The following is a 13,894-nucleotide window of genomic DNA, read 5'->3' on the forward strand; positions in this document are numbered from 1 at the left end:
GGCACAAGTCTCTAACTACTTGAAAGTATAAAGTGACTAGCCAGCTAGTTGTAAGCACCAGCAAAGTACGCAATGGTGAGTAAGCAGTGGCAAGTTTCATGTGTCAAGTTGTGGCTTACTTTGTGATGCTGTATTTCTGAGTATTTCTTAATGCCCATGTCATGAGATGTCAGCACCAAAGCTTTGTATGAGGTTATGTGGCTGCTGTTATTAGCACACTGGTTACAAATTACTACCACACCTAAACTCCTTAATTAGTTTCTGAATATTTTTGTGACCTTTGGTAGAACTGGAAATGAGACAATTTGTTAGAGCAACTTGTATAAGCAATATATACGGATGGAGCTTAACAACCACCATATGTACTACAAAACTTGTTATTTTTTTAACTTTTATTGTGCTTTAAGTGAAAGTTTACAAATCAAGTCAGTCTCTCACACAAAAACTTATATACACCTTGCTACATACTCCCAATTGCTCTCCCCCTAATGAGACAGCCCACTCTCTCCCTCCACTCTCTTTTTGTGTCCATTTCTTCAGCTTCTAACCCCCTCTACCCTCTCATCTCCCCTCCAGGCAGGAGATGCCAACATAGTCTCAAGTGTCCACCTGATCCAAGAAGCTCACTCCTCACCAGCATCCCTCTCCAACCCACTGTCCAGTCCAATCCCTGTCTTAAGAATTGGCTTTGGGAATGGTTACTGTTCTGGGCCAACAGAATGTATGGGGGCCAGGACCACCAGGATCCTTCTAGTCTCAGACCATTAAGTCTGGTCTTTTTATGTGAATTTGGGGTTTACACCCCACTGCTCTCCTGCTCCTTCAGGCATTCTCTGTCTGGGCAGTCATCAGTTGTAGCCGGGCACCACCTAGCTCTTCTGGTCTCAGGCTGATGTAGTCTCTGATTTATGTGACCCTTTCTGTCTCTTGGGCTTGTAATCACCTTGTGTCCTTGGTGTTCTTCATTTTCCTTTGATCCAGGTGGGCTGACACCAATCGATGCATCTTAGATGGCCGCTTGCTAGTGTTTAAGACTCCAGATGCCTCTCTCCAAGGTGGGATGCAGAATGTTTTCTTAATAGATTTTATTATGCCAATTGACTTAGATGTCCCCTGAAACCATGGTCCCCAAACCCCCGTCCCTGCTATGCTGGCCTTAGAAGCATTCAGTTTATTTCGGGAACTTCTTTGCTTTTGGTTTAGTCCAGTTGTACTGACCTCGCCTGTACTGTGTGCTGTCTTTCCCGTCAGCTAAAGTAGTTCTTATCTACTATCTAATTAGTGAATATCCCCTCCTACCCTCCCTCCTTCCCCCCTCTGGAAACCATCAAAGAATATTTTCTTCTCTGTTTAAACTATTTCTTGAGTTCTTGTAACAGTGGTCTTATACAGTATTTGTCCTTTTCCAACTAATTATACTACAACTTGTTATTTTTAAAAACCAGTCTCAAACCATCAAAACTTTCTGATTATTTCAACAGATGCCAATGCCACTGCTGTCGAGTTGATTCCAAGTCATAGCGACCCCATGGTTTTTTATTTCAACAGATAGATATGCTTATTATAAGCATTTGACAAGTTATGTATTTGTAGGCCAAGGGTGAAAAAAGCCCCGTTCACTAGCTTAAAAAATGAATGAAACTTTGTATTAGGATCAGATCTACAGAAGCGGCTTTGGGAGATTCCCTTATGAAGTAACACAGTTCTCTCCAGAATTTGTGTTCTAACCAGGATCTTGTGTCAAGTAAAGAAGGTGCTAAATCTAGTTCTCTTAACTTGACAGGCAAGTTGACAGACAAGATGAACTTCATAGCTACAGTATCTCAGCACTGAGCCCTTAGGCAAAGGAAATAGAGACCACAGAAGTGTTGCTCTGTAAACTACTAAAACTAACTATGAATGGAACAGACGCTTTAAATCTTCCCATAGACTTATTTTTGATACATAATCCATGTAGATCAAATTGCACCATACTCTGTTAAGGAAAAACTCAGGACTTGTTGCCTAAGTAAAAACATAAGCTAAAGAGGGAAAAAAAGTTTCTCATAACTACATATGTACAGGTAGTTCCTGACTTACAATGTATGTGAGTTATGACAAACTGCACTTGCAACTGTCTGTTTCCACAAAGAGGTGAAGTCAATGCCTGGTTTCACAGGATCTGAAGACAGAATAAAGCTGCTGTATGGAGGAAATGCTGCTGGATTTAAATTAAAACCTTTTCTTTCTTTTTTTTTAATTTTGATTACTGTGAAGGTTTACAGAGCAAATTAGTTTCTCATTAAATAGTTCATACACAAATTGTTTTGTGAGAACAACTGGTTGCCAACCCTGTAATGTGCCAACATGCTCCCCTTCTCCACCCCAGGTTCCCTGTTTCCATTTATGCAGTTTTCCTGTCCCTTCCTGCCTTCTTGTCTTTGCTTTTGGGCTGCTGTGCCCATTACACTCATGTATGTGATTGAACTATGAAGCATGTCACTCACATGTGTTATTATTGGCCCTACAGACCTGTGTAACCTTTGGCTGAAGGGTGAACCTCAGGGGTGACTTCACTACTGACTTAAAATGGTGTCCAGGAGCCATGCTCCAGGGCTTCTCCAGTCTCTGTCAACCTTTTCTTGTTTACTGTTCTAAAAATCCCCGCTCATTCGAAAACAGTGACAAAAATAAACTGCCATCTACAAAAGCAACTCCAAAGCCTAGATGACGACTGTGTTATTCAATCGCTGGTTTTTAAACTGTTTGATCTCGGAAGCGCATGCCTACTGCCTTGAAAAGAGCATTCCTTCTCACATAGATGATCTAAATCAAGATGTGAAAGTGGTGCCTACCTCCCAGAACGACAGCTGTGGCTTAGCCTATGCAACTGTCATCTTCATGGCATACTATCTGTGGACTACGTTGTCTATAGCTGCAACAGATGGAGGTATGATAACATCATGTGATCTCTGGAAGAATTACAACATTATTCAGTATATCCAAAACACTGCATCTTCCTGGGAGGAAGTTACAGAAAAATGTATGCAGGGGATATGGTAAAATTGCTGAGTGATGTGAACACACTCCAAACATATGATCAGGATAATGCAATGAAAGAGATCAGTGGGAAAATCGTCCACACGGCAAAAACGCCGAAGTCAGCACTTGATATCATCAATGTGGAACAGCTCATAGATGACAAGGAAGGGTAACTGACAGATCAGGACTTAATGGGTTTTGAAGAAGAAAGAAATACCAAAGAAGAAAAGAATGAGGAAAAAGATTTTACAGCAAAAGGATTAACTGAAGTTTTTCTAAACTAAATCAGGATCTTCGGTTGCTTGGAAACACGGACCCAAATGCTGATTGCTTTGCTAAAGTTGATAGGCAAATTCGGGAAGCTGTGAGATGTTACCACAAAATATATGAAGAAAAAAAGAAAAGGACCATACAGACAACTCTCACTAATTTTCCGACGAGAAACATCATTCTCACTCGCAGGGACAATCCAGATGATCCAAAACCTTCCACAAGTGGAGCTGTTACCGCAACTGACAAAACGCCAACACCGTCCAACTCTTCATCATCACTGAAAATTTTTATGATTTGTGTATTTTTTGTTTGTACGTATTAAAACATATCTGTAAGTTTATATGCAATGTTTCCAACCCCCAAAGCCACATTAAGATCAGATTTATAAAGATACTGATAACAAAAGGCAATAATGAAAACTAAAAAAAAAAATTAGGAAATTGACTTACATCAGAATTGCTTTATGACGGAGTCATGGGAAGAGAGCCCCATCATAAGCTGGGGACTAGCTAAAATGTTAGACTGCTGCAAGAACATTTTCTCAACTAATGAGTAATTAACTTCAGACACAGTGCTCTAAATCCTTTCCTTTTTCCATGCTTTCTCAAAATTAAAAGTCCCTGAACTACTGATCTTTTCCATACATGAGGTAATATTCCAGCACTTTTAATGCACAAAGAAATATGCATTAATACTTTCCACCAAAGTAGTAGTTTATGCGGAAACTGAAAACAGGGTGTATCCTTCACCTAAGAAAATGAACAGGATGAAAACAGTGAAAGTCAGAGAGAGACACTATTTTTATCACAAATTTTCACTTATATCCAAAGCGTAGGGAGAAAAGAAAATCACCAATATTCCTTTTCTTGAAACCATGATTTTGAAAAATTAAGGAACAACTATTGCAAAAGAGGTTGATAGTACTATGCAACATTTGGGCAATTTTTGCAAGGGGGGATCTTAGTTTGGCAAAAAGTAAATATTGGTTTTATTTTTTAACCTGGATTCCAACCATCAATGATGATTTATTTGATAAAAGAGGATCTCATTTACTTACAAGTCCATGGTTAAACCTAAATGGAATTGCCAAAATAAAGCTCTAGAATTTCTGGTATTCAACTACACACATATATAAAATGAATACACCCTTCTATGTGACACTTTTATACCTGAAAACAAAGGCCAGGAACACTTCAAAAGGGAAAATAACCACATGGGAATTATTTCAAAAGTAAGCTTCTTATTTCACCAACATCGCTGAATAGAAACAACAGGAAAATTACTGAGCTGATAAACTTAATAAAATTGTGTAACTGCTAATACGTTCTTAATTACTGCACATTAAATAAACTGTAATTTTAATGTATACTATGTACAGTACATACATATGTATATTACCCGATATAGTACACACTTACATATGCTCATATACAATATGTAATAATTTATTATATAAATACATCTAGTTCAATGTACAATTTATACTAAAAAAAAATCATCTAACCATACGACATCTGAAGGTTAAAAAACTAACTAAATGATTCTTGGCAAGGCATATGAGACCATTTTATGAAAACAAGGTACCTCTGAATCATATGCCACCATACCAAAAACCCAGTGCCGTCGAGTCGATTCTGACTCATGGTGACCCTATAGGACAGAGCAGAACTGCCCCATAGTTTCCAAGGAGCGCCTGGTGGATTCAAACTGCCGACCGTTAGGTTAGCAGCCTCTTTCTGTAAGCACAAGAGAGACACTGTGGCATGATATGCCAAGCACATTTTATTAATTAGGTTTAGAAGACACCTACTCATAAATTAGCTGGTATTGGAATTACATATCCTTATGCCCTTGTATGTGCCAGACAACAAATACACATATGTTCAACAACACACAGCTCTAAATATTGTGTCTTTCAAAGTGTATGTCCAGAATAGATTAGCATATTTCTATATGGGCTCTCTAAAGGTGTCCATGAAAGTATATATGAAATATGACATACGTGCAATCAACTTTGGAAAGAGCACAGGACTTAGAGTAAGGAGACCTGAGTTTAAGTTCCAGATCATTCACTAATGGGTTTGTCACCTGACCACTGTAAGCTTGTCCTCTCATCTCTAATGAAGCAATAACGATAATTCATAACCTCCCTTTCTCATCACTCTGGTGTAAGATACAAAAGAGACAGAAAAAATAAACATTATATAGAATAAAGCGCTCCACAAATAAACAGTATTTTTTTATATCTCCATGCTAAAATAACTAAATACCTCCATAACAGTGAGTTTTATAACACAACTGCTTTAAAATAATGGAAGCAGATGCTACAGCATTCTCACCCAGCTATGAAATGCTATATCAGCTTAAGGTTAAAAAACTTTAACCTTCAAGAAAGAGAATGAAGATTTGAAATAAATGATTTAATTAGTAATTTTCTTAGTTTGGGTCAAAAAAATCAGGCAAACCTTAAAAGCAAGTACACATTAAATTTCAGGAACTAGCTTTTTCTTTAATTGGCTTTGAATTTGCTGCTCTTTCATATTCACAAGAAACAACGTGATCTTGTGAGATGAACAGAAGGAACCGATGTGCTTTCATTTGTAATTCTCAACAACTAAATAAGTCATTTCCAGCACTCTTTTCAGGCTGTACAATCCTACTTTCCTGTGTGAGAGCAGGTAATTTCCAAAAACACTAATATTTTTATTTTCAGAAGAAATCTTCACAACTTATTCCTAGAGATAAACTGATGAAAAAATTTAAGTGCCCAAGCAAAGCACAATAACACACAGCTCCTGTTTTAAATCTATTTCAAAAATTTTCCTCTCTAAAACAAAAAAAACAAACCTGTTGCCATTGAGTTGATTCCTACTCATAGCGACCCTATAGGACAGAGTGGAACTGCCCCACAGGGTTTCCAAGGAGCGCCTGGGAGATTGAGCCGCCAACCTTTTGGTCAGATCTCTTGGTCAGCAGCCGTAGTTCTTAAACACTAAGCCACCAGGGTTTCCAAAACACTAAATAGCAGCTTGAATACAATCAGTATATAGCCAATGTTTGCAAAATGAACTAGGGATGCTTTGCTAAACTCTGTTTTGCCTTTTTTTAACCTCTTAATATTTACTATTATAGGCTTTATTTTTTTGAGCAGCTTCAGGTTTACAGAAACACTGTACAGAAAGTAGAGTTCCCATGTACTCCGTCCTCGCTGCAGTTTCCCTCTTAACGTCCTGCATTCCTGTGGACATTTGTTACAGCTGATAAACCAAGACTGACACGTTAACTAAAGTCCAGAGCTGACACTGTTACTGCTGTGTGCCATCCAGTCACTTTCCACGCAGGACAGCAGAACCGGCCCTGTACGGTTTCCTAGGCTGTAAACCTTTATGGGAGCAGATTGCCTGCTCTCTTCTCTGGCAGATCTGCTGGTGGGTTCGAACCATCAACTTTTCGGCTAGCAACCAAGAGCTTAACCATTGCGTCACCAGGGCTCCTTAACATTTACACTAGGGTTCACAATTTGTATTGTACAGTCCCATGAAGTTTGTGTGTTTTGCATATATAGTAACAATATTTGCCATTTCAACAATCTTCACATGTACGTTTCAGTGACATACAGGAGAGGGGGCGCTGTCTTTGCTTTATACCAAGCAGAATCCACATTTCCGCATTATCCAGTAGAAATGATTTGCCAAGCATATTTTATCAATTGCGTTCAGAAGACCCCTACTCATAAATTGGCTGTGTATTGCAATATGCTTAACTGGGTGCTCCAGAATGACCTGGGATTGCCTCAATACTCTTAGACAGAAAATGCACTTGTCCGCTCTCTGCAGTGAGTACAGGCAGTCCCCAAGATATGAACGAGATCTCTTCCCGAGTCTGTCTTTAAATCGAATTTGTAGGTAAGTCAGAACAGGTCCACATGGTTCTTATTTAGCCTCAATTAGTCAGATGTTTGTCTTAGTATATAGTATATATTTTACCTTTTTATGCACATAAAATACTTAAGAAGCACTGCCAAACCACACAATGTTTTTATGAGCATCACAAAGTAGTGCCTGCGAGCAAACCACTGTATTTAACTCAAATTTTTAATATAATAGGCTTTATGGCAGTCCGTTCTATGTACGAGTTGTCCGTAATTTGGACACTTGTAACCCAGGGACTACCTGTACAAATAGTTGGAAATAAATTCACTGAAATATATTTCTTCAGAGAATCAAAAAAATTACTAATTTAGCTTATGACTGTTAAAACATCTAGAAGAAATAAAATCCTTGAAGTGAATTATTATTATTTAGGAATTACCTCTAGAAGGTATAAAATCTGAATTATAATAAAGACATTGATGTATACTAGAAACAAAATAAGTCTTCATTTCTGATCTTTGCCTGCCTTCTAACTTCAGTTTACAAAATCAAACACCTGTCATTTACTCCCTAGTTCAACAGAATAAAGTTCATTTTCTCTAAAGTAATATAGATATTACTTCTCAGTCCCACAGGCTGTCCATAGTCTTCTTCAACGATGGGTTTCTATCTCTTTCATATTACTACCTGTATTTCTTCACTGATTAATTATGTCTGAAATGGCAATCATCTACTCCTCCTGAAGTGACATTTTAAATCTTGCCTCCTATTTTAACTTTGAGATTGTGAAACAGTAGTCCTATTCACAAAGTGCACAAAATTTTGAAAAAGAACCTATTATTCTCCAAACAATTCCTATTCACATCTCGAATTAACAGCAATAGAAGTTTCTTTATGGAACCGATACTTTTCATAATTCTAAGAAAAGCTTAGTAATCATTTTAGAAGTTTAACAATAAATTAGAATCACAAATTAAAAGTCAATAGTGTGTAAAAGTTTTAAACTAGGCAAGCTCAGAATACCAACAATTGTATAGTTAATGTCTACACGCACAAAAAAAAACTCTTGAAATTATGCCTTCAGAATTTTAGGAATTATTTTAGATCAGAAAGCTCCAGAAAATGAGAATTTATGTTCAAATCCAAGACAGGCTTCTTCAATATAAAGAACCGTGATTACCAATCTTTGAAATGTAACAATGTAACATTGCTTGATTTTACAAGCCTGGATTCTCATAATTTAAATTAAATTTAAATCATTTCAAACTAACTGAACACTTTCATAAGGATTTCACTACATTCACTGAGCTTACATGGCTGAAATCCCAGAAAGCTTAAAAGCTGAGGCGGTTTCTGACCGCCTTGACTTTCACTAGAGTGAGCATTACTGTACAGGCAAACAATTACATGGCTCACAAAAACACTGGAGTCAGGAAATTTATATGAAATGACAGTTTGGTATGCTATTGCACATGATTTTACAAGTCTGTATTCATGCAGGCATGCATAAATTTATTCAACAAATATTTACTGAGCCACCTGTTATCACCCACTGCCCCTGAGAGCCTCATCATCTAAAAAGGGCAATGACAAGTCACACAGTTAAATTACAGTATAGTGTTTTAGGTGATACAATATATGATATGATAACATACAATGTAACTCCTATGACCAACTCTTTCTGAAATATGATATGATAACGTACAATGTAACTCCTATGACCAACTGCTTCTGAGAGAACACATCATCTAGAATCTTGCTAACCAAAATGTGGTTCATGAGCCAGCAGCACTGGGTCACCCAGAAGCTAGTCGGATATACAGAATCTCAGCTCCTACCCCAGAGCTACGGAATCAGAAACTGCATTTTAAAAAGATCCCTGGGTAATTCCAGCGCACACAGATTCCGAGAAGCACTGATCTACATTACAGAAATCTGGTTAAGTAAGTGAGAGAAACACAATCTCAAAAAAGGATGGCTGGGTGAGGCTATTTAACACAACAACAATCACCCTACAGTAGCATAATGGTAATTTTCTTACATCTGCCTCTCCTAACAAGACCGTAAGTTCCTTGAGGACAATGACCTAGTTTTATTTTAGTACGCAACCGGGAACGACCCTAAGTCACCTGGAGTTTAGGTTAGGCAGTGAGATGTATCACACATTTTGAAAATTTTCCATGTGAAAAAAGTTAAAATAAAAACGTACTAGTTTTTTTTTTTAAGAGTAAATCCTCCCCATTCCATAACAACCCGTTCACCAAGCACTCTAAAAGCAGAGGCTTTACTTATCTAAGGCTCCCAATCCCAAGATCTCTCCTGGCTTTACTCCAATTCACTTCTGGGAGATGGGCACCGGGGTTGAGGGAAGAAAAAAGGAGAGATTTTAGAAGAGGATGAAACCAAAAAAAAAGAGAGAAAGAAGAAATCATAGCAGAATACCTCAGGTTTCCTCCATTCATGAAAATTAAAAAAAGTAAAAATAGAAAGCCATACCAAAGACACAGCAAACCTGAAAGAGAACAAATGCTACCTCTAACAACCATTCACACCATGTCCCTTGCCCCTGGAAACTACACAGATGCTCACAATGCTCCCAACCTAAGAACTTCCCAAAGACACTTAACTCTAGAAAAAAATCTCCCCTCGTGGTGCTCAGTAGGTCAGCTCATTGCAGTGACTTTATGATACGACAATTTGCTCCTCTGAAACATCAAACTTCATAGTATAACCAATTAGGTCACTTTCTGAAAAGTTTTGCAATGTCTTGATCACTGATTTCAAAAGGGTCCTTTTAATGGGTTGAAAAAATTTATACTGTTTTCCCAGAGTTATTTGTCTGCAACTTCTCTTCAGTCATCCAGTTTTAGTCATTACTCTCCAAATAAAGCAATGGTTTTCTTGCCTAGGTCCTTGCTTGTGCCGTTTCTGTGTTCAGAGGACTTCCCATCTCTTAACCTGATTCTGCACTATCCAATATGTTAGCCACTAGCCATGTGTCTATTTAGCATCTGAAATATGGTCAGATCAGACTGTGATGTAGAGTAAACGAAAAATACACACCAGATTTTGAAGACTTGGTACAAAAAAACCAAAATGTAAAATTATCTCATCTAATTAACAGTTTTTTAAAACACATTATATGTTGAAATGATATTCTGGAAGAGTAAATAAAACAGATTATTAAAATTAGTTCCACCTGTTTCTTTTTAGTTTTTATAGTGGCTACCAGCAAATTTTAAACGTCATATGTGGCTTATGTTATATTTCTATTGGCCAGGGCTGGTCTAAATCTTACTCATTCTTCGAGACCTACTTTAAATATCACTGCTTCCATGATACTTTCCAATTGATCTAATGACTCCCATAACACTTTAATTCACACCTCAAAGAACTGGATCAATTTTACCTTGTTAATGTGTGTATTTATCACAGCTCCCCAATTCCAATATATGCAAATTGAGGAAAGAAACCATATCTAGAATCCTCTCTGGGTGTACCTCTCAACCTCTGAACCCTCAGGCAAAGGTCACCTTGTTTTCCTCCTGCACCTTGGAGAGAACATGCACTAAGGCGATGTTTAATGTCTGCTAATTTAGAGTGGAACTTCTCAATTACTATATCCCTTTCAACGATTTCCAGTGTCTCCTCAGGGATTAAAGTCGGTATCTATGAATGTCCTGTATTATTTTTAGGTAAACAGAGTGCCAGTGATATGATATGATGAACAAGCAAATCGAAAACCAATACGTTTAGATTCACAAGCCTGCAAAGATTCCATTTTTTTTAATGGTGTAGCCACTAAAAGTGTATTGTGAAAACCAATTATTTCAAAAGTTGGAGGCTTTCCCAAAGATTAACGACCCTGGAACACTAAAGTCTACGAAACAAAAACAAACTGTTTTAAGTCCTTCCCCATAGCCCCGAGTATAAATCAGCTAAGCATGCAAAGGCTTGGGAGCAGCAAGGGCACTATACACATCGCATCCAAAGCTGTGAAAACCCAGATATGAGAACAGTAGGAAGGAAAAGACTTGTGTCAAAGAGACGAATGATGCAACTGTTGGAACGCGAAACAAGAGATTAAAATCCAGGATGGGAAATATCTCAACTATGTGGGAGGGGTCCTCCTGGGTGTACGGTGTTTCCTCCAAATTGTATCCCAGCGCCACTGATTCTATTTTAAAAACTTCCTCGGCAGCCTCCTCCAACTCCCGGGGCCAGGGACTCCGCCCCAACCTAGCCCCGGAGCCACCCTCTCCCGCACACTTCGGAGAAGAGCGGACGAGGCGGGAAGGAGGAACGTCGCCCGGCAGCTGGACCACAACCTTCTCCCTTCCCTTCCCTTCCGGCCGCGGCCCCTCGGCAGCCCCGGAGAGGCGGAGGCGCGGAGCAGGGCGCCGGAGCTTCGCCGAGGACGGGGCTGCCCGTTCCATGTCGGCGTCTGCCGGAAAGAAGCACAGAAGGGCGGTGGGAATCAGCCCCGGGCTCACTCACCAGCTGTCGCCGCTCGACTTCAGCAGTGGCGGGACCTCTTCTCCTGCCGCCATTGCTGTTGACGTCCACGTCACTTTGCCGAAAAGCGGACCAACTCTGAGACCTGGGTGTCGTAAAAGGACCTCGGAAGTCCGGGACTCGGCTTCCCAAGAAAGGAAGAATTAGGGAGGAGGCAAGGGACCGGGGAGTGTACGTCACGACGGCCCGAGGGCGAAAGACAGCGTCGGCCGCTTGGGGGAGGAGACTCGATGGATGCGCTGCGCGTCCGAAGACTATATGTCCCAGCATGCCGTGGGGCCGGGCGAGTGGGCGGAGCTTGGTGGGGCAGTACCTGTTCGCTCCAGACTTGTTTTAACTCGGGCGACCCCCGGTGTCCCGAGCGTGGCATTTTGGTGTCTCGTTGGCGTCATCGTTCCAACGCGGTGTGGAATTTAGCAAACTCAGAATTGAAAGTACTAACTAGGGGAGAGAGGAAGGGAGGTAGCAGCTCACAGAGAAGGTGGACGTGGGAGAAGAACCCAAATTTCAGCATTTTCTTACGGTAACCGAGTTTGAGGCAAGAATGGGCTATTAGGAAAGGGCAGGCCCACCCCAACTTGTGGGGCCGGGTCACATTTATAATTGGAGGCCCACATACTTTGTCTAAATATTCAAAAGTTATAAATCAAATTCAGGTCACTTTGTGGTGCAAAGAGTTTGCACTCATCTAACCTGAAGGTTGAAGATTACAGCCAAGGAAACCCTATGGAGCAGTGTTCTGTAATCCTTGGGGTTGCCATGAGTTGAAAACTACTTGATGGCAACAGGTAGGTGGTTTTGGGTTTTGTAAATCAAGTTAAATATTAAAGGAAATTTGTTCTAGCCTCCCACCTTAATAAATATATCTTCCTAACATCCTGGAAGTTTGGGTCCGAATTAAGAATTCTAAAACTCCTGGAATTCCAGGCAGGGAGAGCCTCCAGGTTCCTTTTTTTCCCATCCCCACCCTCCCCTCATCTCACATTGATGGACATCTCAGCCTTTATATCCAAGCTAGAAACACACCACCAACAACAAAACACCTGCACCTCGGCCAGGGCCTACGAGTGGGCACACCCCTAGGAGGATAGACCAGGGCAAAAACTTTGACAAATCCTGGAAACATCAGTGAGGAGGTAGAGTTACATAACAGTATGCATAAATTTGAAACGTATGATGTTAAATGAACAAAACAGATTGTAGACAGACAGTGAAGTATGGTGCCTATTGTATTTGGTGTTAAAAACAGGACAGATAATGTATCATTTATGAATAGATGCATATAGAAAAATCAGGCTAGCAGGTACATTTGGAGGAGGAAAGGAAAATAAATTGCTTCCATTATATATTTTCTTGTATAATTTATTTTGTTGTTGAGAATAGACACAGCAGAACATATACTTCAACAATTTCTGTATCTACAGTTCAGTAATATTGATTACATTCAAGTTGTGCAACCATTCTCACCATCCTTTTCCAGACTGTTTCTCCCCTGTTAACATAAACTCACTGCCCACTAAGTTTCCTGTCTAAGCTTTTGCTGTCATCAGTTTGGTCCCATATAGATAGTTCTTAGAGGAGCAAATTGCTCAAGGCAAACATTCTATTTCTTTTTTAAATTGTGCTTTAAGTGAAAGTTTCCAATTCAAGTCAGTTTCTCATACAAAAACTTACATACACTTTGTTATGTGACCCTAGTTGCTCTCCATGCAATGTGACAACACACTCCTTTTCTCCACCTTATGTTTCTCATGTCCATTCAACCAGCTCCTGTCCCTCTCTGTCAAGGCAAACATTCTTTATTAGTTAAGCTAAACTATTGTATGGTTTTGAGCAGACTTCAGGGGATATTTTTGGTTTAAGGTTTAGATTATCTCGGGTCTGTAGTTTCAGGGCTTCAGCCAGCCTCTCATGGATTCCATGAGAATTTGAAATTTCACTCTACATTTTCCCCCTGTTGATCAGGATTCTTCAATAGAATCTTTGATCAAAGTGTTCAGTAGTTCTTCCAGCCTCATGGACAAAGGAAGTATTTGTTCATGGAGACAATTAGCTGGGAATTCCATTTCCTCCTCTTATTCTTGATTCTCCTTTTTTCTCTATTGTTCCAGGTGAATAGACACCAATTGTACCATGAATGGCCACTCGCAAGCTTTTAAGACCCCAGGCACTATGCAGTGATCTGGAAGGTAGAACAAAAGCACTGAACACAT

General features: G+C 39.5%; 1 protein-coding gene across 4 annotated transcripts in view; it reads right to left on the bottom strand.

Annotated features, from left to right (window-relative positions):
- The window catches only part of TBC1D23 (TBC1 domain family member 23), a 62,620-nt gene extending 50,654 nt beyond the window's left edge, over nt 1–11,966 (bottom strand). For 3 of the 4 annotated variants that reach the window (XM_023559048.2, XM_023559047.2, XM_023559046.2), the window contains exon 1: nt 11,664–11,966. In XM_023559048.2, coding sequence (XP_023414816.1) covers nt 11,664–11,951 — 288 coding nt within the window. In that variant the 5' untranslated portion in view covers nt 11,952–11,966. The remainder of the gene's footprint in view (nt 1–11,663) is intronic. The other variant, XM_010598603.2, reaches the window with a different exon arrangement.
- Nucleotides 11,967–13,894: the final 1,928 nt, after the last annotated feature.

This window comes from Loxodonta africana, chromosome 20 (assembly GCF_030014295.1).
Source record: "Loxodonta africana isolate mLoxAfr1 chromosome 20, mLoxAfr1.hap2, whole genome shotgun sequence".
Lineage (NCBI taxonomy): Eukaryota > Metazoa > Chordata > Mammalia > Proboscidea > Elephantidae > Loxodonta > Loxodonta africana.